This window comes from Piliocolobus tephrosceles, chromosome 16, assembly GCF_002776525.5.
Source record: "Piliocolobus tephrosceles isolate RC106 chromosome 16, ASM277652v3, whole genome shotgun sequence".
NCBI classification, from domain to species: Eukaryota; Metazoa; Chordata; class Mammalia; order Primates; family Cercopithecidae; genus Piliocolobus; species Piliocolobus tephrosceles.
In genome coordinates this window covers 51,517,635-51,542,552 of record NC_045449.1, presented here as the reverse complement: position 1 = coordinate 51,542,552, position 24,918 = coordinate 51,517,635, and the positions used below count along the sequence as shown (strand labels likewise).

Genomic DNA, 24,918 nt, shown 5'->3' with positions numbered 1-24,918 from the left:
CAGCTGGCTCTGGCCAGGGTGTGTCCAAGGCTGGGCACTGGGAGATACGGAGGCACAATGGGAAAGCTGGCTAGGTTCACCCCCATCTCCACCCCTGCCCACCAGCAGGACACAAACCAAGGCAAAGATGGTGATGACAGCCAGAGTGAGGAGCACCAGGATGGTCTTCTGGTTCATTTTCCCACGAAGAGGGGCAGTGGATTCAACCAAAGGAGAGCAATGTATTCTCACGCCAGCACAACGGGGGATCTGTTGGCTCCTGGAAGGTGCGGGCGGTGGGGGGGGGGGTGCTCCCGGACTCTGGCTGAGGTTCCCGGTAGTCAGATGCCTGGGACTAAGGGTGGGAAGGACACAGGAAGGCTGGGGCAAGGGGGCGGGGTGGCTGGGGTTGGAGGCGGGTCTGAGCAGCTGTGATTTCCACAGACCTTACATGGTTTTGTCTTCCAGGCTCCAAATCAGACTACTTTCTGGGTCAGGGTTGGAGTTGGGGAGAGTTGGGGCTGGGGGAAGGGGAAGGAAGATTTCAAGATAATGCAGCACCGGGAAGGAGCAGGATCTGCGCAGAGCAGCCTCTCCTGCCCTCAGCCCAGCTTCTTCCCCAACCTTGCACTTAGTCAGGGCCAGATGTTTTCCTGTAACTTCAAACTATTGTTCTCCTTTCAAAGACCCCCACCCCTGCCCCTTCAGCTTTCCAAACAACATTCCTTGGCCAGGTCTATCTCCCTTGCCCTCTGTCCCCCACTGCTAATTTCCCTGACCAGAGTCCTTAGTATGCTCCAGGGGACTCCAGCTACTTAAAAGGTCAAAGAATAAATTCAAGTAAAATTCCTGGAATACTTTTTATTATAAATTACATATAACATCTGTTTTACAAAATTCTATCTACTCTTCCTTTTGAATGCACAAGCATAAAAAGATGTCTGGTGTAATGTGAACACCACCTATTTCTGAGTAGTAGGATTTGTGGTATTTTTGTTTGAATATTTTAAAATCATTTTTATAACTTAACATTTTAGAGATGAACAGAAAGTAAGAATTAACCAAAGGGACTAATGGGGTTTTCATGTGAGAGAAACATTGAAGGGCTGGGAATCTGGGGAGCAGGTGTGAAAAACACCGGGAACAGAAAGTAGAAACAGGGAAAGGTACCTGTGCCTAACCATGCCCCCCGCCACACCCTCAGGACTAGAAGCCTTGGTAAGAGAAAGGGGGTAAGTCCGGGACACAGGCTGCCAGGTCGGGGAGGCAGGCCACAGGATTGACGCTGCAGAGCCCAGCATCCTGGCCCTTCTCAAAGTAGACACTGCCAGGGGAGAAGATGGAGGGGTCCTCATCAAAGAAGTTATAGGGTCGGAGCAAGAAGCCAACTCTGTTCCCCAGAGTCACTGTGTTGGGGACGTCCTCGGCATGCGGAATGTGCAGGAAGCTGGCTGTGACCCAAGCCACCAGATCCTGCAGGAAGAGGGAGGAGCTGGAGGACTATGGAAGCAAGACCCAAAGAACCACCATTCAGCCACAATCCCCGCCTGCAGTCTCAGCCTGGCTTCCACTCTGCAGAGCCTCATGCCCATACAACACATGGCGCAATCTATGTAAGCAGCTATGTGGGGAGAGGGGGAGCCAGTGTTCCAGAGCTAATCTCACCCCAGGAGGGATGACCTGTGTTGGTCTTCAGAAAACTCCATGGCCTCTGAGTCTGTGAACTGGAAATCAGCCATTCCCTCTAACCTCTGGCCAGAGGCTGGGCAGCCAAGACGCCATACCCACAGGTGTCCCTTTCCTATGTCCCTAGGGCAACCAACCTCTCCTAAGAGGGTTTCATTGTTGATGAAGTCAGCAAAGGTAACTGTGGGTGTCCAGATGTCATTCTGGTGATAGATGCTACTGCTCTGTGACTCCTCCTCCTTTCTCTGGGTCACCACAAGCTGGTATCTGACCAGGAATCGTAAGAAGGTGGTGTTGGAAGATGTCAGGTGCCTTTCCTGGCCCAGAAGTCCCTTAGATCCGATTCTGTGTGAGACCATTTCCCACCGTGTATCTAACTTGGGTTTGAGGGGAGGTACAGGTAGCCATGGGCAGGGAGTTCGTCTCCAAGGGCTGGGGTAGGGGAGGGGCAGTCCTTTCCTTCCACCCAGGCCAGGGCCCTCCTCACCTCCCCCAGCTGAGGGCCCTCTCCATGTCACTCTCCAGGGGTATGTGTATGCCAAGGGGGCTGTGGATCTGGATTCGGTACCCGCGCTGGTGACCCCAGGCATTAGTCTGGTTGCTAGCCAGGTAGAGGTAACGGGGTAAGGGGCTTCCCAAGGAAAAAGCTGTCAGGTCCTCCTTTCCCAGGACCTGCCGAGTCAGCTGTGGGCGCTGTAGCCAGTGCTCCGGGTTCCAGGGGGCGGCCACAGGTTTAAACACCACATCTTCAGCTACCACCCAGTTTTTCAGCCCTGCCAGGGGGAGGGAAGGGAGATGAGTTCCACACCAGGTAAGGTCTCTGGGCCAGGTTCCTGTCTTCCACACGATGTCCACTGCACTGGCGTGACAAAAGGCAGAGAGAGCATCAGAGCACACTGTGCTGGGAGCCAGGAGGTCTGGGCAAGCGCAAGCTCCTGTGTTCTTCCAACTTGCCTTGTCCAGTAGGGTAACTACTACACATGTGGCTATGAAAATTAAAACTCAGGGCCAGCTGAGGTGGCTCACAGTTGCAATCCCAGCATTTTGGGAGGCTGAGGCGGGTGGATCACGTGAGCCCAGGAGTTTGAGACCAGCCTGTGCAACGTGGTGAAACCCTGACTCTACAAACAATAAAAAATCAGCCAGGCATGGTGGCACATGCCTGTGGTCCCAGATACTTGGGAAGCTGGGGCAGGAGGGCTGCTTGAGCCCAGGAGGTTGTGGTTGCAGTGAGCTGAGGTCACACCACTGCACTCCAGCCTGGGCAACAGAGCAAAACTCTGTTCAGTCACACTAGCCACATTTAAAGTGCCCAGTTGCCATACACAGAACATTTCTATCACTGCAGAAAGTTCTATTAGCACTGGACTACCAAACAGTCCCTGGACCAATTTGCTTCTCTGATTCACTTTCTGAATCCCTACACTGGGCATAATTAAAGCTGTTCTATGGCTGTGCCCAATAAACAGAAAAGCACAGGCAGCTGACTGATGACATTTGTTTAACTATGAAAGGGATAATGATACTTGTCGTGGAGAAGCAAGTTGAAAAACTGACTCCGGAGCCAGGTGTGGCAGCGTGCAACTTGGGAGGCTGGTGGCAGGGTGGTGCAGATCCCTTGAGCCCAGGTGCTGGAGACCAGCTAGGGTAACAGAATGAAACACTGCGTCTTTAAAAAATAAAAATTAAAATTAAAAAAACTTAAAAAAAAAAAAAAAACCCACCAGGCATGGTAGCTCACAGCACTTTGGGAGGCCGAGGCGAGTGGCTCACTTGAAACGAGTTCAAGACGAGCCTGGCCAACATGGTGAATCCCCATCTCTACTTAAAAAGAAAAAAAAAAAAAAGCCAGGTGTGGTGGTGTGCACGCGTAATCCCCGCTACTCTGGAGGCCAAGACACAAGAATCCCTTGAACCTGGTGGGTGGAGCTCGCTTGCAGTGAGCTGAGATCGCACCACTGCACTCCAGCCTGGGCAACAGAGTGAGACTGTCTCAAAAAAAAAAAAAAAAAAAAGCTGGGTGTGGCAGTGTGTGCCTGTCATCCCAGCTACTCAGGAGGCTGAGGCAGGATTGCTTGAGACCAGGAGGTCGGGGCTGCAATAACCTGTGATTGCACTGCTGCACTCCAGCCTGGGTGAGAGTGAGACTCTGCCTCAAAAAAAGAAAACCCAATCCCTTCCCATGGTCCCCTGCATACTCCTCCCAGCTCTGAGGCTTCACTTTCGATCTCAGCAAGGTGGGAAGTACTGCCAGTCTTTTTCAGAAGCGAGCACATTCATACCTTTGTCTGGGAGCTCCTTGGAATTCTACAGCATCCATAACCTGCATTGCCTAACTCAGCACTTGGTCATACACTTTCTGCAGGTCTGGACTGTTAGTTCCTTTCAACAAGACCTATATGAAGGCACCTGGCACAGGAGGGACTGCGCTGAAGCTGGTGCCTCTGCAGCCATCCTGCGCGCTGGTGCCTGACACAGCCTCTCTGGCCCAAAGCAGCAGCCCATGCTGCACATGCTAGGAGTCCAATAAATGTTACTTCCCAAAACAAGGCTCTTTAACGCCAAAGATGCTGAAAAAGACTGCCAATCAAAAGACAAGTCAAAATCCAGGTGTGTCTATCTAGTTAAAAAACGATCATTTCAATCATGCTATTAGTCCTCCCTACCCTCCACGCCACTGCGAACACAAGTGCAAGGGCATGCACACAGACACACGCAGGCATGCAAGTGCCATGTCTTTAGACTTGAGGATAAGAAAACATTTCACAAGAAATACTAGTTTATGTTGCATTATACCTGGGCAGTCATTTCCTGTCCCATCTCCCGCCACCCTCTTTAGTTTCCCTTAAAATGGAGAGGGTCTGGTGAGTTTCTAATTTTCTTTGTGGATCTAAAAGTCTGTGAGTCTATAAGTTCCTTTCTGTCCTTGACAAAGTCTGTCAGGAACAGCAAATCCTGTGTGCTTTGAGCCCTTTGTGCTTGAGAATTCTCTTTCCATACTTGCAGCAAGCTGTGTGCCTGCCATGAGTCAACAGTGATGACAGGAATGGGATGGCCCCCCTGACAAGGAGTGGCCCTATCATGGGTAGCAACCCCAGCTTTGGTACCCTCCCCTTCCCAAGCCCCAGGTCCACCCCCATCCTGAAGACTCTGGACAGACTGCTTCTGACCTCGGATCAGGACCCTGCCCTCCCCACCCTCACTGACCCTCAGAATTAGGAAGAAGCAGTGTTCCAACTCCAGCCCCACTGGGCCAGTTCATCCACCCAGTGTCACTTGAGGCTAAGGCAATCATGCCCAGCCATTACATTTAAACTGGTTTCACAATCACAGTAAGTCAGAGGGGCTAGGCGGGGGAACCCTTTTCACCTTTTGCCATATACCCAGTAGCCCAATACCAGACTGACTGCACTGAATATGCTCAGTCCCTGTCCTGTTGCCACTAGAGCTGTGGTGCTGGAACACCCCGCTCTTGCCACTTATCTCAGCTTGACCTGGGAGATTCCCTTCCCTTCCCTCCACCCCACCTGACCCCACCCCCAAGCCCTCATCCCTCAGCACTCACCTGCCACATCCAGGTCCAGCTTGAAGTGGAAGGCATGTGTATGCACCGTTCCCAGCACTCGTTCCCCCACACGGTTCCCAAAGAGGAGGCCCTCCTCTCCCCCTTTCAGGAAAGCTGTGTTGATATAACCCGTGGCATGGACCCGCCCTTCAAGTGCCCCGTTTGGGTACAACACAAAGTCCCAAATGTAGTCATAGTTGCCCACAGATGACACAGACCTGACCACAAGGGCTGAGCTGGCCAAACCACCATAGAAATGATTTTCAAGGTAATTGTGGTGCCTTCGGAGAGGCAGTCCCTGGGCTTCCTCAAATATACACACAGCCCCCGGAAGCAGCTGGACTGCCCCTTTGCCCACTAGTATATGGATGTCCACCATTGTGGCTTGATAGGGGCAGTCCACTCCCCGCACCAAGCCTCGGCTGTTACGGCCAAGTCCAAAGCTGCTATCCAAATAGCGAGTCAGCATCGTCTTCGGTGAATCGGCACCATAGATAGACATACACTCCTGGACACTGACTTCATAGGCTACTCGCTCACCCTGGAACCGAACATCAAAAATCCTCAGGCCGCTGAACACCCCATGGCCAAAGGTAAATGACCAGAGGGAGGATACCACCAGGTTTCCCTGCACACTGTACTGGGAACCCTGGGGTGAGAACTGAAGAGGGGGAAGAGGACCTGGAGAGTTCCGAGACCTCAGGGATGAAGCTCCATTTGGTGGAGGTAGAGGAACTCTAACCACTTCCAACCGGCCAGACTTAAACTCCCGTTCCAACTGGCCCAAGTCTGCATAGTAGTGCCCAAGGTAGAAAACCCGCTGGACAGTCCAGTGGGCAGGGTCCAGGGCCCTGTGGTCCAGTAGTAGCTCCAGCCCCACGGGGTGAAGGAAAAGACCAACACCTGAGATGTTATGGTGGAGGGCCATCCAGGTAGCTCGGTCCCCCGAGCGCAAGCCCCGAGGGGTGGCATGCACAGCTGCCAAGGTAGAGCCATTGTAGTTGAAGGTGGAAGCCAGGAAGATGGGTGCCTTGGGTAGCTCCACCTCTTTCAGATGCCTCCACATCTGCGTAAACTCAGCTCTCAGCAGCGGGCGACGGTGATAGGGCAGGGGCCCGCCATGACGCTCCACAGTCACGTCCCGCATGTAGGAGGGGTGAGGCAGCGGCCCCACCACCAGCTCACTCACATTGGGCTGGGGTTGTCCACCAAAGAGGACGATGGCCAGTGCCTCTCGGGCAGGTGGGGGGCTCCCCCTGTCCAGGTGGGCCAGGGCTGCAGCCTTGGGGGGCAGCTGCAGCTCCACTGAGAAGATGCAGTTGTCCGAGGGCTGAGCCTGGGCTGCATCCACTAGCCCGGGCCCCAGCCGCTGGGTCAGAAAGCGCATCACAGCTGTCAGCTCCTCTCGGCTCAGGTCTGCAAACAGCTGGCTCTGGCCAGGGTGTGGCCAGGGCTGGGCTCTATGGGATACAGAGGGGCAGTGGGGAGGCTGGCTGGAACCACCTGGGCTGGTCAGCAAAACATAGGCCAGGGCAAAGATGGTAATGAGGGACAGTGCCAGGAACGCCAGGACTATCTTGAGATGCATAGTGGATGCTGAGAGCTGAAATCAGAGTTCTAACAGCCGCTCCCTCCAGTTACTGACATCAAGTCAGGGTTTATATTCACTAGGATGGATAGGAATGGAGAAAACTCCACCCCATGGGTTGGGCAGGAAATTTCTGACCTTGATTTATGTAATTCTGTTCCAATTTTCTGTCCTGTGGTTTGGCCCAAGGCACTGCTTCCACATGCATAGCCTCTTCCTTGCCCCTGAACTCCCACTGGTAGCAGTCAGTACTAACTACTGATTTCCACCATTTAGACCAGATGAAAGGGAATCTGGGTTAACGATGCTAACCTCCAGTTTCCACCCAGAATGGGTCTCAGGAAAAGCACAAACCTCAGATGCCCAATTAAGCTCTACAGCCTGCATGCAAGCACTGAGCTGTCCATTTTCCTATCTCCTGGCAGGAACTGCATCCCAACAACTCCAGGATTCACTGCCATGTTCAGCAGTAAGCACTGAATTCTGCCTGTTGCCTAATGCCAAGCCCTTGATTTGTAGTCAGGCCTTTTCCATCCAGTGGAGTGGCTGAGAGCCTGGGCTTAGTAATCAGGGTTGTCCACCAATCCCAGTTCCCTCAGCTGTGTAAACTTAGCAGAAAAACTTATCCTGAGTCTCAGTGTCCTCATCTGTAACAAATAGATACAACTACCCTACAGATTCCTAAAGATTAAATGTGATCATGCACATTAGGTACTTAACAGCCCGGCACAGGGGAGGCACTCACAAACCGCTAGCTTTTGGTAGTCATCTCTGAAACAGAACAGAGCAGCTGCTTCTCCATTGTTCAAGACCTTAAACTCTTCACAGAGGCAACGAGGGGATCATTGGAAATCAGAAGGCTACTTGCAAGGTGCAAGTTGAGGAAACTTTTATTTCAGAGGGAGATAGATTCCTAGGCAGCCCTCCAAGTAATTTGAAAACCAAAACTATGAGTCTCCTCAAGAAACTGAGACATTATTCAGGGAGAATTAGTATAAGGTAAAGAAAATGATTGGGTAGGACATGCCTTGAACCAGGTCATTCCTTACACATGGAGCAATAGCAGCCTCTACTGGCAGCTCACGGGTATCACTCAGAAAGAAGGAACTAGGATCTTCTGAAAGTAGGGAAAGAAGGCAGCTTAGGTCTGGGAAGAGCTAACTTTCCCATAATTCATACTGAACACAAATAAAGCACCCACCCTAGCTCAGTAGGCAGAAGCCTCAGTCTTTCCACTATACTGGGGAAAAGATTCAGCTCAACTGGCATAAGGACACACAACAGGGTGGCTAGGTGTCCATGGAGGTGGGTGTCCGAGTGTGCACACATGCAAGCATGAGTACGTCCCTAGCCACCAGAGCATTGCACCAGGGTCTGCGGCTTTAGAAAGAGGTCAAAGTACCTGTATTTTTAATAATTTCTTGACATGGTAAAAGAATTTTACATTACGATCCAAGGGTGGTAGGGTGAGGAGGAGGGGCAGTGGAACAATCCAACAAACAAAACGGGGAACTGAGAAACACATGGAGGGAAGGGGAAGGGTTTTAGCTGGAAGGGATCTGGAGGGTGGGTGGGAGCACTGCCCAACTAAAATGCAGTTGGTTTGTTACTGAGTACTATTCGTGGGAAGACAGCATCCTGACTCCTTCTCTACAGAATATCGGGAGTACAAATGATGCATCCCAGGTGGAAATATCATTGGGGGTTGGAAGACAGAGACAGGAATAAGAAGTCGGAAACAGACACTAAAAGTCACTGGCAGGCTGACTGCAGGTATCAACGCCCCAGCCGTGGTAGAATAAAAGAACTGGGGGCTGATGGGGATTAACACAAAAGCTATTAACAGTTAAGTGATATCTCCGGAAGATTCGAGAGACAGGAGACAACTCTTCTATAGTTTTGACTTGCCCAGCGCATTTCCACATACACAAACGTGTATATGTATGTGTGTGCGTGCACATACACATACACACCAATGATTGCTTTCCCCAGAAGCCCGACACTATAAATAAGAGAAATATTTCCCAAAAGGAAAGCCCAACATGAGCAGCAGCGTCCAGACCTCACACTTACAGACATCTTCACCCCAACTGACAACTGGCTGGGAAAAGGCAACCAGGAGTCAAACTTTTGCAATAATGCCAAAAAGGGCTGAGTCAGAGAGGCCTTCCCCAAGCCCTCTGCTTCTCATCTCTCTGTTCTCCACCAACTCACCCGGGGTACCAAGAGGCTACAGTATCAGGGGGGAGGACGGGCCCAGGACGTTTGTTTGGGTAGATGACAACTAAGACAACCATCACCTCCTGAAAGGTACATGACAGGGATCGTGGAGAGGGAGGGTATGTTAGCTAATGGAGTAGGAGTGTGTGTGTGCATGTCTGTACGGGTGTATACGTACATACACACATGTGTATGTGAAAACGCTCATTATAAAACATCTGAAGGAGCTTGGGAACTGACTGAAGGCCAAAGGTGTTTCTTGTCATGATCAAGATTCAAGGTGGGATGTACACACATGCAAAGCCCGAAGTCATCACCAGAGCAACTGTGGAAGGATCCAATGCCCCACAGAGGAAAGAAACAGTAACCTCATGTGAGGAAGAGAAGTTCATCCCCCCGCCACCCTAGTTCCTAAAAAACACCTAGCACTTTCCTTCCGGTTCCCTTCAGCTTTTAACCAACTGATTATCAAAAGAAGAAAACATAAAGCGCAAGACACGGGAGGGAGAGAGGAGGAGAGTGAAAACACAAGTATTTTTGCGCCAACATCCTGCACACACAAACCTGGAGTTCTCCAGAAATTACGACAGGTTGGGTGTGGGGTATTAGGGAAGGAAATAGAAGAGTTCCTGAGGCCTGAAAAAAGAGGTAAACACATCACAGAACTAGATGAGAGTTTCATTAGACTCTAACTAAAAACAGAGAGGTGTGATTACTATTTCCAGCCAGTTTCCCCATCACGATAGTCATGTAACAAACCAAGGCAATGTCGGTCTTGAGCCAGACTCACAGAGTCCCCTGGCCCTGGCCCTGGCCTCAGTACAGAGTCTCTGCATTGCTGCTCCGGGGCCGTTTGATCTTCTCGATATTTTTCAGGATCATGTCGTGTAGAGTGACCTGGGAGAAGACGGATCAGGGAAATCACATATCTGTACAACCCTTACCTCACCAAGAAAGTGACAGACCCCTCTACAAATTCCCAAGCAATCATTTGCATACAGTAAGCCCTTAATGTCATCAATAGGTTCTTAGTAACTGCGACTTTAAGCAGGTGAGCAAATCAAGTACAGAAGGTCCTCAAATAACCTGGATTTAAGTAACGTCATTTTGTTACAATGTTAATGAAAAAAACTTGGTTTTGATATACATCATTTTTAAAGTCACAGTTTATAAAAATCTATGGACAACATTAGGTGAGGACTTACTGTAATTTTTTTTTTTTTTTTTTTTGAGACAGAGTCTTGCTCTGTCGCCCAGGCTGGAGTGCAGTGGCACAATCTCAGTTCACTTCAAGCTTCGCCTCCTGGGTTCACTCCATTCTCCTGCCTCAGCCTCCCAAGCAGCTGGGACTACAGGCGCCCGCCACCACGCCCAGCTAATTTTTTGTATTTTTAGTAGAGACGGGGTTTCACCGTGTTAGCCAGGATGGTCTCGATCTCCTGACCTCGTGAAATGCCCACCTCAGCCTCCCAAAGTGCTGGGATTACAGGCATGAGCTACTGTACCCGGACGACTTACTGTAATTTTAATCTCACTTGAACCTGCATTCAGGGTGGCAGCACCACCTCTCTTATACTTCAACTGGGTGTAAATGGGTATTTCCAAGGCCCCAAGTGTCTAATAGCAACTAACAGGTATTGTGCACTTAACATAGTAAGAATTGTACCAGGTTCTTCAATGTGTTATCTCACTTATTTTAAAAAAGCGAATGAATTTTGTGGGTAGGTACTCTTCAGTTCTTTTCCTTTTTTTTTTTTTTTTCTGAGACGGAGTTTCGCTCCTGTTGCCCAGGTTGGAGTGCAGTGGCACAATCTTGGCTCACTGCAACCTCCGCCTCTTGGATTCAAGCGATTCTCCTGCCTCAGCCTCCCAATTAGGTGGGATTACAGGGGTCCACCAACCATGCCCAGCTAATTTTTTGTATTTTCAGTAGAGATAGGGCTTCACCATGTTGGCCAGGCTGGTCTCAAACTCCTGACCTCATGTGATCTACCTGCCTCGGCCTTCCACAGTGCTGGCATTACAGGTGTGATCCACCACACCCGGCCTCTTCAGTCCCATTTTATTTTTTTAATTTTTATTTTTATTTGAGGCTGAGTTTTGCTCTTACTGGCCAGGCTGGAGTCCAGGGGCACAATCTCGGCTCACTGCAACCTCCGCCTCCCGGGTTCAAGCAATTCTCCTGCCTCAGCATCCCAAATAGCTAGGATTAAAGGCATGTGCCACCATGCCCGGTCATTTTTTTTTTTTTTGTATTTTTAGTAAAGACAGGGTTTTTCCATGTTGGTCAGGCTGGTCTCGAACTCCTGACCTCAAGTGATATGCCCGCCTCGGCCTCCCAAAGTGCTGATATTACAGGCCTGAGCCACCACACCAGGCCTATTTTTAGTTTTATTTTTTTTTGAGACGGAGTTTCACTCTTGTTGCCCAGGCTGGAGTGCAATGGCACAATCTTGGCTCACCGTAAACTCCACTTCCCGGGTTCAAGTGATTCTCCTGTCTCAGCCTCCCAAGTGGCTGGGATTACAGCCATGCGCCACCACACCCAGCTAATTTTGTATTTTTAGTAGAGATGTGGTTTCACCATGTTGGTCAGGCTGGTCTCAAACTCCTGACCTCAGGTGATCCACCTGGCTTGGCCTCCCGAAGTGGTGGGATTACAGGCATGAGCGACTGCACCCAGCCCAGTCCCATTTTAAAGAAGAAATTGAAGTTTGAGCTTGAACAATTTGCTCAAGATCACACAATACAGGTAGAGCCTAAGTCCGTCTGACTCTAACACCTATATCTTAACCATACTGTACTGCACACCCCTCCTCTCAGGTAGAAAGGAGAGAGACGCCCCGCTAGATGACTTCACGGTTCTCAACACTCAGATGATGAACAGAATTTGGTCTACTAATTTTACCTCAGACCCTCATCTCAGCCCTTCAGAGTATTTCAAGAATACTCTCAACAGAACTAAGTGAAGCCACAGCAACTATGGACAAGGACTGAGGTTACTCACATATTGATTCCTCAGCTCTGATATGATGAGCCGAAGGCTGATATATTCTTTCTCATCAATCTCTGTCACGGTGCGGCGATAGTCCTCCTGCAAGGAGGGTAGAGGAAAAAGCTAGTCCCCAAGGCCCAACTGTTCCCAGATAGCTCCTTCCCAGTAACAGTCACTGTTCACTATCCTGCCACCTCCACCCTCAGGCCACAAACCGCTTACTTACCACATGGGGATATTTAGCTATTTTAGAAACCAATTTGGCTCTTGTAATATAATATCTGAAAGGAGAGAGAAGAGGAGGAAGCTGCAGGAGACCCTTGATGGTGCCCACCACCTCATCAGTCCCCAATGCCTCGGCCAAGCCCAAGCAGCCCTACCTAGAAATCTGGTCCAGATAAGATGCAGCTTCACTCTCAACAGTTCTTAGCTCTGCAACTGTTTCCTCCTAAAACAAACAAACAACAGGTGCATCAAAAGCCACTTCCATGACATCCACAGCAGCCCCAAGGAGAAAGGAAAAAAAGATAATGCAGGGGAGATGAGAGTATCTCCCAAACCACTCTTCCCAGTTTGTAATTCAAGTATATTACCTGAATGGACACCCCAAAGTTGTTTCCATCTTCTATCCTGGGAATCAGGAGCTGTACCCACATTTTGACCTGGAGGTCAAAACATATATGAGGACCTTTGCCTGAAGGCTGAAGCCATTAAGTACACAATTCAGACGGCTGGGGCCAGATGCCAGGAACACAAAAGCCAAAATACCTAGTCTGGCCAGGCATAGTGGCTCACACTGGTAATCCCAGCAATTTGGGAGCCTGAAGCGGGTGGATCACCTGAGGTTAGGAGTTCGAGACCAGCCTGGCTAACCAAGGCCAAAATGGTGAAACCCCATCTCTACTAAAAATACAACAAGTAGCTGGGTGTGTTAGCAGACACCTGTAATCCCAGCTACTCAGGAAGCTGAGGCAGGAGAATCACTTGAATCCAGGAGGCAGAGGTTGCAGTGAGCCGAGATGGCGCCACTGCACTCCAACCTGGGTGACTGAGCAAGACCCCATCTCAAAAAAAAAAAAAAACAATAAACAAAAAAAAATCTAGTCTGCCAATTCCCATACCACCCGTACATCCAGTTTTTTGCACTTCAGGTGGGGTACTTGGGACCGGCCCATAGGTCACTAGCCTGTGCCTCACCGTGTTACATTTTTCAATCAACAGCCGGATCTCAGGTTTCACTTTCTCAATAATGTCCACCAGCTGCTGGTTGCTTTTCAGCATCCCATTGGGCATCACAAACACCTTGGTTCCTGGCAGAGATATGAAGGTCAAATGATCAGGGAAGAGGGAAGGATACAGCATCCCCTGTCTCTCTCTCATTTTCCCTATACCTATCAGATGCTATGACCTCTGCCTTTGTCACAATCCTACCAAGACACCACTATTAGAATCAACGAGAATGTATGGAACAAAAGAACAGCAGATGAGCATCTGAAACATAACAAAAGTCTTAAACCCTCTGTTTATTGGAAAACCAGGTTTAGAGCACTAAATAACAAGCACGTTTGGAGGAGCTGGGAATGCTACCTCTGGGAAGTAAGATCAGATCTTGCCTCCTGGTCAGGAGAACTAGATCCACCTGCTTCTCAGGGTTGCAAGTCAGGGGTGGGGTGAGGGGAGGTAAGGTAAGGGTGCCTCTTACCTTGGAAGGCTTCTTCACACTCATCCAACCTTCGCTTCTTATAAGTGGGCTAAGGATACAGAGAGGCAGGGATGAGCCTGCTTTTGACACCCACATGTCCATCACAAGATACCCTTCAAGCAAGTTTAATCCCTTCCTCAGCCTCATAGCTTGTGTTATTAATTTCTGCACAATTTCCTAAGTACACATAAAGCTTTAAGAAAAGGTTCTTGGGGCTGGGCGCGGTGGCTCAAGCCTGTAATCCCAGCACTTTGGGAGGCCAAGATGGGCAGATCACGAGGTCAGGAGATTGAGACCATCCTGGCTAACACGGTGAAAACCTGTCTCTACTAAAAAATACAAAAAACTAGCCGGGTGAGGTGGCGGGCACCTGTAGTCCCAGCTACTCGGGAGGCTGAGGCAGGAGAATGGCGTAAACCCGGGAGGCGGAGCTTGCAGCGAGCTGAGATCTGGCTACTGCGCTCCAGCCTGGGCGACAGAGCGAGACTCCATCTCAAAGAAGAAAGAAAAGGTTCTTGGAGGCGAGGCGCGGTGGCTCACACCTGTAATCCCAGCACTTTGGGAGGCCAAGGCACGTAGATCGCTTAAGCCCAGGAGCTCGAGACCAGCCTGGGTAACACAGGGAAACCTTGTCCCCACAAAAAAATACAAAAACTAGCTGGACATGATGGCACATGTGCCTGTAGTCCCAGCTACCTGGGAGGCTGAGGTAGGAGGATCGCTTGAGTCGAGGAGTTTGAGGTGGCAGTGACCTGAGATTGTGCCACTGCACTCCAATCTGGGTGACAGAGTGAGACTCTGTCTCCCCTCAGAAAAAGAAAGAAAAGGTTCTTGCCACAAAGCAAATTATGCTGTAGTTGAGAAGACCAATCTTTCCAGAAATACAACACATTAAGTATTACAAGGAATAGGAAAAAAGAACCTATCAAAGTAGGCAAGATAATTAAGGGAATATGTACAAATCTGCTGGTTCCACAAAGGAACACATTATTCAGTCAACAAACATGCATTCAGCAATTGCTATGGACCAGGATCAACGCTAGGTGCTGGGAATACAGAGATTAAGATAGTTCCTGCTGACCGAGTACTGTGGCTCACGCCTGTAATCCCAGCACTTTGGGAGGCTGAGGCGGGTAGATCACCTGAGGTCAGGAGTTCGAGACCAGCCTGGACAACATGGTGAAACCCTGTCTCCACTAAAAATAAAAAAATTGGCTGGGCTTGGTGGCGCGCACCTGTAATCTCAGCTACATGGAGGCTGAGGTGGGAGAATCACTTGAACCCGGGAAGGGCAGGCTGCAGGAAGCTGAGATCGCGCCACTGCACCCCAGCCTAGGAAACAGAGTGAGACTGTCTCAAAAAAAAAAAAAAAAAAAAATGAGTTCCTGCCTTCCAGACGTACAAGTTCTGTCAACGAGGCGGTACTACAGACAATGCAGTCTCATCAGTGTTACAGTAGCATGCGGACACATGACTGATAAGGACTAGCTGTTAAAGATGCACAGCAAAACAGCGATTGCAGTTACACAGCAATAACTTCATATCCCATAACACTTATCAAGACATGGAAACAGAGGTAAGTAAAGTCTTGTTCAGAGCCACGGGAAAAACCAGATAACCTGATGAAGCTAGTTCTCTTTTTTTTTGAGACAGAGTTTTGCTCTGTTGCCCAGGCTGGAGTGCAGTGTCGTTATCTTGGCTCACTATAAGCTCCACCTCCTGGGTTCATGCCATTCTCCTGCCTCAGCCTCCCAAGTAGCTGGGACTACAGGCGCCCACAACCACGCCCAGCTAATTTTTTGTATTTTTAGTAGAGATGGGGTCTCACCGTGTTAGCAAGGATGGTCTCCATCTCCCGACTTCATGATCCAACCACCTCGGTCTCCCAAAGTGCTGGGATTACAGGTGTGAGCCACCGCGCCTGGCCGAAGCTAGTTCTCTTTTATTTGAAACTCACTCTAACACTGAGAGTAGCATTGGTACATTCACTTCACATCGTAAATGAAACTCAGGGTCTAAAAGGAATATACCGGAGGCCTCGTGCGGTGACTCACGCCTGTAATCCCAGCATTTTGGGAGGCTGAGGCGGGTGGATTACTTGAGCTCAGTGGTTTGAGACCAGCCTGGGCAACATGGTGAAACCCTGTCTCTACAAAAAATACAAAAATCAGCTGGGCATGGTGGCACACTCCTGTAGTATCAGCTACTTGGAGGGCTGAGGAGGGAGGGTCACTTGAGTTTGGGAGGTCCAGGCTGCAGTGAGCAGTGCTCACGCCACTACACTCCAGCTTGGGCAAAAAAAAAGTGACGCCCTTTCTCAAAAATAAATAAATAAATAAGAAATAAAACAACTATACTAGAGTCATCATGTCTGTAACAGTCCTAGTTCCCAGATCCAAATCCCACTGTTGCCTCTGTACATTTTAAAACTGACAAGGAAACAGAGGACAGAGGACCTACTGCTCAATAACACAAAGATAAATATAGGACACTTACACCATCCAGTCCATCATGGCTATTGGTGAGAAGAATGGGGTCAGGGACTGGGAGATTCATGTCAGAGTGGATCTGAGTTAGGTCATGGATGTTTAAGATTGGTTCCTGAAAGACACCCACCCCAAAACATTAATCTTTTCAAGCTGAACAAAGAAGTATTTGATTGAAGAGCAAGAAATGAAAGCGCTTTTACAGTTTAAAAAAATAAAAAGAAGAATCAACACACAATTTGTTCCAGTTGACAGTAATACCAGGGCCAAAAAAATAGGGGAATTTGAGGAAAGAAAAGCGTCTCTCACCTTCAGAAAACTATCAAGTTCTAATAACTTCTTTGGGAAAAAATTTGCCACCAAGTCTTCTGCCTAAGGAGGAGGCAAAATACAGCTGAATTAATATCTGTGGGAAGGTCTCTCTCTCTCTCCAGGTATCTCCTCTTTGGGAAACTCTCAACGAACACTCATTTTTCTATTTATTTCACTCACCTCACTTGTGATGCGTTCCCTGAAAGAATCAACCTAAAATTAACAAAGAGAGTAATTCAGTACCTGGGGACAGAAGTAAGAGCAGAATGGAGAATCCCAAATCCAACTGTCTTTCCCTCACCTTGTAACTGTAATAAGAAGATGAGAGGCCCCCAGACTGCAAATACTTTATTTTTTTGAGGATCCATTTTTCCATCTCAGGAGAAGCAGGGCTTTGAGGGCAGCACCTGCCTGTCTCCTCTCTCCTCTCCCCTCCCTCCCTCCTGTGTCTGAAGCTGTCTGAATTTGATAAGCAGACAAAAGACAGGTAGTTAGGAAAGATGTGAGCTCACAAACGTGCCAACCCCCCACCCAGACGTGGCCTATGATACCAGGCAGGCCAGCCACCAAGGGCAGGAGCAGTGTCCAGGGACGTTGTTGGGCTGGGGGATTTCCAGCTGTCACTGGCCTAAAGCCCTGAGTCCAACACGTGTCCGCGGAGGTGTCCCCGGGACTCTCCATCATCAGACGCGGTACAGAAAGCCATCCTATATTTTCCTCTCCCGCGAAGCCGACCCCGGGAGTTGGGGGCTGGGCTGAGTCGAGCGGAAGCTCAGAGCTGGTATCCCCAGGGAGACAAAGACGCCATGGGGAGTAGGAAGCCGGTCAGACTGCTGGGGGATCAAAGCGAGGGGCAAAAAGGCCGGACCGGTGCCGCTACCTTGAGCTTCACTTCCTGATCCACCTTCAGCAACGAGGCCATGGCCGGGCCGGGCCGTGTCCGATCCGCTGGACACCGGAGGCGCTGTGGACTCCAGGGAGGGGGCCGGAGGGACCTGAGAAATCTCGGCTGACCTCGGGACCCGGCCGCCCTCGCTGGCTCACTCACTGCTCGCTTGCTCGCTCCCTCCGTGCCGTCCGCCCGCCCGCCGGCAGCCTGCTGCCTGCTCGCTCTCTCGCTTGCCCTCCCGGCTTTCGCCGCTCACGCCGGAAACTGCGTCACAGCCAATCGCCGAGACTCCTGCGAGGCTGTGCACGTGCGCTGCGCAGCCGCGATGAGACTCGGGTTTGCACGCTCCCAGCCGGGTTCACACTGCCGGGGTAAAGTGTTGGGTAGGGGTGAAGTAAAAAGGAGAGCTGTGGGGAATGGTGCGCTGAGAACTGAGCCTCCGAAAGACTCGGAAACGGTGCGACCCTCTCTGTTGGCCCGGAACTCGCCTTCACCGAAGGGACCTCAGTCGCTGCAGTCCCGGGGACAGCGCTGTCGCGCCCCAGTGACGTAGGCTCGGGGAAGTCCGGGACCCGGGTGCTGGGTTCGGGGGTGTAGTCCCTGATTCCCGCTGCCTCTGCCCGTTTGCCGAGGCTCAAGTGTTTAGGCTAGAGCGAAAAAGACAAGTGCGGTTTTACCAAGCTTTCCTGGTACATTTCCCTGCCAACTGACTGTCGTAAGCTTCCGGACCTCAAAGATCAACTACCTAATGGGCAAATTGATGCCCAGAGTAGGGCAAGACTTGTCCAAGGCGTTTCCAGTACATTCTGAGCCAGGACCCAGATCTCCTAACTTCTATGGCAGTGCTGTATCTATTTGCCTAATGGAAGCTTGAGACTATACCTCTTCATGCACCCATTCATTCGATATCTCTCTCGACATTGGATATTTCATTCAATAAAATGGGCCAGGGCACTGTCTCAGATTCTAGAAATATGTGAGTTACATATGTAGGTTGAAATCTAGTAGCCACAATTAAAAAGTAAAACAAACAAGTGAAAATTTTAGTCATATATTCAACCCAATTTATCCAAGTCCTTCAACATATAATCTACATTAAAAAATCGAGATCTTATGCATTCTTTTCTCATACCAAGTCTTCAAAATCCAGTGCGTATTTTACACTTAACTGCACATCTCAATAAGAAAACAACACATTTGCAGTACAGTGCTCAGTAGCCACATGTGGCTGCTGGCTTCTGTATTGAACAGCACAGCTCTGGGAAATCATAGGCAAACAAGATTCAAGGTCGCTGGTCCCATGGTGCATAATATTGGAAAAACACCAGAAAGTAAACTGACAAAGTAACTGCAAAATTTGATAAATATTAGGAAACAAGTGGATGACATAGAAAATACCAGAGATCTATTTTAGATCGCATGGCCAAGGAAGGCCTCTGAACAAGTGACAAGCTGTGATCTAAAGGACATAAAGGGGTTAGCATGGAAAGAGTGAGAAGAGCCTTGAGAAGTATAAGTGCAGCTCAGGCAAATGCTCTAGGGAAGGAAAGAGACTGTCTTGAAGACAAAGACTGGTGAGCTGGGGGTGAGGAGGTTTGTTAGTAAACAATCTAGATTAAGTACGAAAAGAGGTCATCAGATTTATATTTTGGGGTCGCTCTTGCTGTTGAACATTTATCCTAGACTGGCCTCTCTACTAAGTGCTAGGAGAATGAGGGGAATACACAATTAAATGGAGTAAAGCACAGAAGACTGACTATGGCCTTCGGAATCAGAGACCTGTGCCTCAAATCCCACCTCAGCTCCTTACTAACTGGAATCTTGGGCAAATTATTGAAATGCTGAGTTAATTCCCTCATCTGTAAAATGGAATTTTAATAATTAGTAATACTAATAGTATGTAATATTGTAGTGTTGTGACTATTAGAAATAATATATGTGGGCCGGGCGCGGTGGCTCAAGCCTGTAATCCCAGCACTTTGGGAGGCCGAGATGGGCGGATCACGAGGTCAGGAGATCGAGACCATCCTGGCGAACACGGTGAAACCCCATCTCTACTAAAAAAATACAAAAAACTAGCCGGGCGAGGTGGCGGGCGCCTGTAGTCCCAGCTACTTGGGAGGCTGAGGCGGGAGAATGGCATAAACCCGGGAGGCAGAGCTTGCAGTGAGCCTAGATCGCACCACTGCACTCCAGCCTGGGGGACAGAGCGAGACTCCGCCTCAAAAAAAAAAAAAAAAAAAAAAGAAATAATATATGTAAAACAATTAGCACAGTGCTTAGATACAAAATAAATAGTAGCCACTGTCAGATAAGTAACTGATCAGTTAACGCTTAGCATGAAGAGGTTAGTCCTTAAATTACAGTAATTATTTTCATTCCTGCTTTCAAGCTCAAAGTCCTTTTCAGCTTATAGAAGGCCACATATAACATAGCCCATACTATCCATCTTGCTCATAAACATCTAACAGTTTTCCCCCTTTTACCTGTTTTCTGTTAACACATTTCCCCGGGAACTTTTGAGATCCGATTTGAAACTTCAGGAATTATTTCCCACATTAACTCCATCCTATTTTAAGTATGCCACTATTCTGTATTTCTTTCAGAATTTATAACATCAACTGGAAAACTTAATATGTTTGTGTCTGTTAAAATATGCTTTGTTCTCAAATAATTATGTTTTGTCTCCTTCAAGTAGGTTATAAGACAGATACACATTCTTTTTATTTCCCTTCCTCCTCCCCATCCAAGTGTTTTATATAATACTCTATTCATTCATTTGTTTATTCAGTGAACAACTGGAGGGTACCACTACATTTAACAATAACTATTCATTTCTGGGTGCTTACAAGTCACATGTGATCACTGATGACTGGTCTAATTTTAAATTCATGTCCCGAAATCTCAAATGAGTGCACAACACTGCCTGAGGTCCTACTACATGCTCCTGATGAGTTTGCTCTCCCCCCTCCCAGTGACTGTCATACTTTCTCATCTCCCTGAACCTCCAGTATTCCTTCTCTCCCACCTCCAACTTAGGGTCTGGGCTCATTCTTTATTGAGAAAACAGAAGCAAATGAGAACTTCCTCATCATCTCACCACCAAATCTGCCAATCTGCAAAATACTTTCTGCCTTTCCTCTTTTGTTGAAGGAAACATACCTGTTCCCATCTCTTCTTTTTGTTCCTTGGATTCCATCCCCTTTCACTTTCTCAATGTCTGTGCCCATGATTAGCCCCTCGTTTTCCTACATCACATTTATCCTCTGCTGGGTCATTTCCAGACATGACCAATATCCCCTATCTTGAGAAAACTACCCCCCGCCGAATCCAGGTTCCTCTGTAGCTATTACTCCCTTTCTGTGCTCTCCTTCCTGGCAAGACTTCTTGAATTATTTATTGTCTCTTACTCTACTTCCTCATGCCCCATTTACTCCAGTCCACTCTAATCAGACTTCTCAACCCCACTTTCTCAATGATATAATTTTTGTTAGGTTACCAGTGACTTCCATGTTGACAGCACCAGTGGTCACCTCTCATCTTATTTGAACCTCTCAGTAGTACTCAACATCTTAGCCACTCCCCTTCTTAAAATACACACAGCAACCTGTTCTGATCTTTCTCCAGCCTCAACAGTGATTCCCCATTTCCTTTGCTGGCTCTTCCTCCTCTGCTCCACTTCTTAATGGTGGCATGCTTCAGGAGACTTATGTCGTTTATTCTCTACTTACACTTTCTCCCTAAGAGGGTCGATGCATGTTCATAGCTTTAAGTATCATCTGTATGCGGCCGGGCACAGTGCCTAATGCCTGTAATCCCAGCACTTTGGGAGGCCGAGGCAGGCAGATCACCTGAGGTCGGGAGTTCGAGACTAGCCTGAACATGGAGAAACCCCGTTTCTACTAAAAATACAAAATTAGCCAGCACGATGGCACATGCCTTGTAATCCCAGCTACTCAGGAGGCTGAGGCAGAGAATCACTTGAACCTGGAAGGTGGAGGTTGTGGTAAGCCAAGATCACACCATTGCACTCCAGCCTGGGCAACAAGAGTGAAACTCCATCTCAAAAAAACAAAAAAATCATCTGTATGCTGATTTGAGGGCCCCAGGTTCGTATCTCCCATCTGACATCTTCACTGAGTTTCAACCATCTATTTGATGTTTCTACTTGGAAACCTAATGAGCATATCAAACTTAAATGGCCAAACCAGAATTCTTGATTCTCCCACACACCTGTTATTTTCCTATTCTTCTCCATCTCAGTAATTGACATAACTGTTCACCCAGTTGTTCAAACCAAAAACCTAACAGTCAATCTTGATTCCTCTCTTTCCCTCATGTCTCCACAGTCAATCCATCAGCACGTCCTGTCAGCTTTCCCTGTATAATGCATCCTGTATGAGTGTGCTTTCCTCCATCTCTTGTTACCCTGGCCAAAGCCACTGTCATCCTTTGCTAGGACTATTACAATAGGCTCCTATCTGGTCTCTCCATTTCCACTCTTGCCACCCCCCACCAACTGTCACAATCTATTCTTCACTCAGCACCAAAATTTATCATTGATTGATTGATTGACTGAGACAGGATCTTGCTATGTTGCCCAAGGTGGTCTCGAACTCCTGGGCTCAAGGGATCCTCCCACCTCAGCCTCCTGAGGAGCTGGGATTACAGGTGCACACTAGGCCAGCTCAAAATAATTTTTTAATATATCAACCACAGACATGGTAGCATCTACTCAAGCTGAATATCTATACTTAGGGAAGAGAGGAAGAGAGAGAGAGAGAGAGAGAGAGATCCCAGAAACCTCAATTCTAGGGACCCGCCCAAAAGAAATGCATAAATATATTCACCAAAAGACATGAACAAGAATGTTCATAGCGACACTATTCACACTAGACCCAACTGGAAACTACCCGGATGCCTCTTAACAGCAAGAGAGATACCTATATTTTAATATAGTCACACAATGGAATACTACAAAGTATTGAGAATGTATGAACTGAAACTACGCAAGGTGGGTGAATCTCATGATAAGCAAAAGAAAACAGAAACAAAAGAGTGTATCATGTATGATTCCATTTACATGAAATTCAAAAAACAGTCAAAACTCAATCTAGGGTGTCAGAATTGATGGTATTGTTTGCCCTTAGGGTGGGCATCAACTAGAAGGAGGCATGGGAGAGGGAGTTGGTGTTAGTTACATGGACATGTTCATTTTGTAAAAATTCATTGAAAATACACATATGATTTATGTCCTTTCCCCTATACATTCTATCCCCCAGTAAATAGTTTCTTTTTAAGTCACCCAGTCATGTCTCTTCCCTACTTATCACCCTCAGTGGTTTCCAGATAACACAGGCCTTCCTGAATCCCCCAGTTGAAGTAGCTCCTCCCACCCTGCCCCCACTTACTCTCTATCACATCACCCTTTTACCTACTGTATTAGCTTTGCAGGGCTGCTGTAGCAAAGTACCACAAAGTGGATGGCTTAGAACCAGAAAAATATATTGTCTCAGAGTTCTGGATGCTAGAAGTCCAAAATTAAGGTATCAGCGGGACCATGTTCCTTCTAAGGGAGCCAGAGAAGAATCCGTTCCAGACCTCTTTCCTAGCTTCTGGCAGCCTCAGGTCTTCCTTGGCTTAGAGGTCACCCTGTGTCTCTTTACATCATCTTCCCTCAGACACAGTACGTGTCTGTCTCTGTGTCCAGATTGCCCCTATTTATAAGGACGCAGTCATATTGGTCTAGGGCTAACGTTAATGACCTCATCTGCGACGATCCTATTTCCAAAAAAGGTCACATTCCCATGTGTTAGTCCCAGATGTTAGGACTTCAACATCTTCTGGGGGCCACCACTCAACCCATAGCATGTGCCATTATTTGAAATTATCTTATTAACTTAGTTACATGTTTATTGTCAAATTCTCTCCTCTAGAATATAAACTATCAGAGCAATTCACCAGTATATCCTCTCAGACCTAGAATAGGGACTGGCACATAATAGATCCTCAATAAACATCTGTGAATCGATGACTGAGGATATGTTGTGGATTATTCACTAATCCCTCAAGCACTACATACACTGACTACATATACTTCCCAAGTGGGACGGCACACAGAGCATTCACTACGGAACAGTCATTGCCCTCTGTTCCACTTGTATCAGGTCATTTATCACATTACCCTTTATGATATTTACTGTTGTATACTATTATTCTCATTTTGTAAATAAGAAAACAAAGCACAGAACAGTTGAATGAATTGCACAAGGTCACATGGCTAGTGGATGGTAAAGAACCAGGTGGTCTCAACTTCCAAATCTTCAGTTGTGACACTATACGCCCTACCTCTCTAGAAGCCCGTTACTTCTCTATGCTTTTCTGAGATGGTGTTAGGGACAGCCAAGCAGGAAGAAACGCAGGACAATGAAGCAGCCACACCAGGACTAGGGGAGAATTCTTTGGGGATGATTTCAGTCACCTCCCCTAAAGGGGCTTTCATGCTGAAAAAGCCAAGAAGAAGAAGGATTGTAAACACTATCCCTAGTCACAAAACCAGGAGAAAAATCAATCTAGTTCCACATATCACATCCAATACCAACTATAAGAAGACCACATACATTTAAAAGAAAAGAAAGACACTTCTGGAAGTGGGAATAACTTTCTAAGCAATATAAGTCATCAAGAAAAATAAGCAGATTTGACTTGAAAATTTAAAACTTTCTGAACATCGGGAAAATACGTTAATTAAAGCACTTCATGAAAAATTGCTACAAATACTGAGAAAAATACTAAGAATCCAATATCTAAATAATCAAAGAATGCAAACATAATTCATAAAAAAGTAACTACTGCTTGAGCCCAGGAGGCAGAGGTTCCAGTGAGCTGAGATTGCACCACTGCACTCCAGCCTGGGTGACAGAGTGAGACGGTGTCTCTTTAAAAAAAAAAAAAGGCCAGGCATGGTGGCTCACGCCTGTAATCCCAGCACTTTGGGAGGCCGAGGCAGGCAGATCATGAGGTCAGGAGATCGAGACCATCCTGGCTAACACGGTGAAACCATCTCCACTAAAAATACAAAAAATTAGCTGGGCGTAGTGGCGGGTGTCTGTAATCCAGCTACTCGGGAGGCTGAGGCAGGAGAATGGCGTGAACCCGGGAGGCAGAGGTTGCAGTGGGCCGAGATTGCACCACTGCACTCCAGCCTGGGCTACAGAGCGAGACTCCATCTCAAAAAAAAAAAGTAACTACAATAAGCAAATACATAGCAAAAAGTTCAGCCTTATCACCAATGAATGATGCTAATTAAAATAACAAGGAAGTGCCATTGTGCCATTTTTTGCTTTTGTTCCCCAAATATATGATACCCAATACTGGCCAAGGCAATATGAAAACAGGCTTCCTGATACATTACTGGAGGCAGAATATAATTATGCACAAGCACTTTGGAAAATGATTCCCAATGTTAAGGAAGAGACATTAAATAGCCGACACAG

General features: G+C 47.9%; 2 protein-coding genes across 2 annotated transcripts; both read right to left on the bottom strand.

The window, feature by feature from the left end:
- Positions 1–825: 825 nt before the first annotated feature.
- Positions 826–7,547, bottom strand: AOC2 (amine oxidase copper containing 2). Its single transcript, XM_023204028.2, has 4 exons — positions 5,231–7,547; positions 2,153–2,438; positions 1,803–1,932; positions 826–1,452 (listed from the first exon to the last, which is right to left on the bottom strand). Exons 1-4 carry the CDS (start codon positions 6,816–6,818, stop codon positions 1,186–1,188), a joined length of 2,271 nt encoding a protein of 756 aa, XP_023059796.1. The 5' UTR covers positions 6,819–7,547; the 3' UTR covers positions 826–1,185.
- Positions 7,548–7,685: 138 nt separating this feature from the next.
- Positions 7,686–17,922, bottom strand: PSME3 (proteasome activator subunit 3). The gene is made up of 11 exons (XM_023204027.2): positions 17,414–17,922; positions 16,714–16,746; positions 16,531–16,593; positions 16,232–16,336; positions 13,736–13,784; positions 13,231–13,343; positions 12,627–12,695; positions 12,414–12,481; positions 12,260–12,314; positions 12,046–12,132; positions 7,686–9,935 (listed from the first exon to the last, which is right to left on the bottom strand). Exons 1-11 carry the CDS (start codon positions 17,453–17,455, stop codon positions 9,855–9,857), a joined length of 765 nt encoding a protein of 254 aa, XP_023059795.1. The 5' UTR covers positions 17,456–17,922; the 3' UTR covers positions 7,686–9,854.
- Between the last annotated feature and the right edge of the window lie 6,996 nt (positions 17,923–24,918).

Excerpts from the sequence above, each read along its gene's own strand:
- AOC2 (XM_023204028.2), bottom strand. The coding sequence starts at position 6,818 with ATGCATCTCAAGATAGTCCTGGCGTTCCTGGCACTGTCCCTCATTACC. Across the intron at positions 1,933-2,152 it reads AGGGCCCTCAGCTGGGGGAG|ATACCAGCTTGTGGTGACCC; the intron begins GTGAGGAGGGCC and ends ATTCCTGGTCAG. Across the intron at positions 1,453-1,802 it reads ATGAAACCCTCTTAGGAGAG|GATCTGGTGGCTTGGGTCAC; the intron begins GTTGGTTGCCCT and ends CTCTTCCTGCAG.
- PSME3 (XM_023204027.2), bottom strand. The coding sequence starts at position 17,455 with ATGGCCTCGTTGCTGAAGGTGGATCAGGAAGTGAAGCTCAAG. Across the intron at positions 16,594-16,713 it reads GGGAACGCATCACAAGTGAG|GCAGAAGACTTGGTGGCAAA; the intron begins GTGAGTGAAATA and ends CCTCCTCCTTAG. Across the intron at positions 12,315-12,413 it reads TATCTGGACCAGATTTCTAG|ATATTATATTACAAGAGCCA; the intron begins GTAGGGCTGCTT and ends CTCTCCTTTCAG.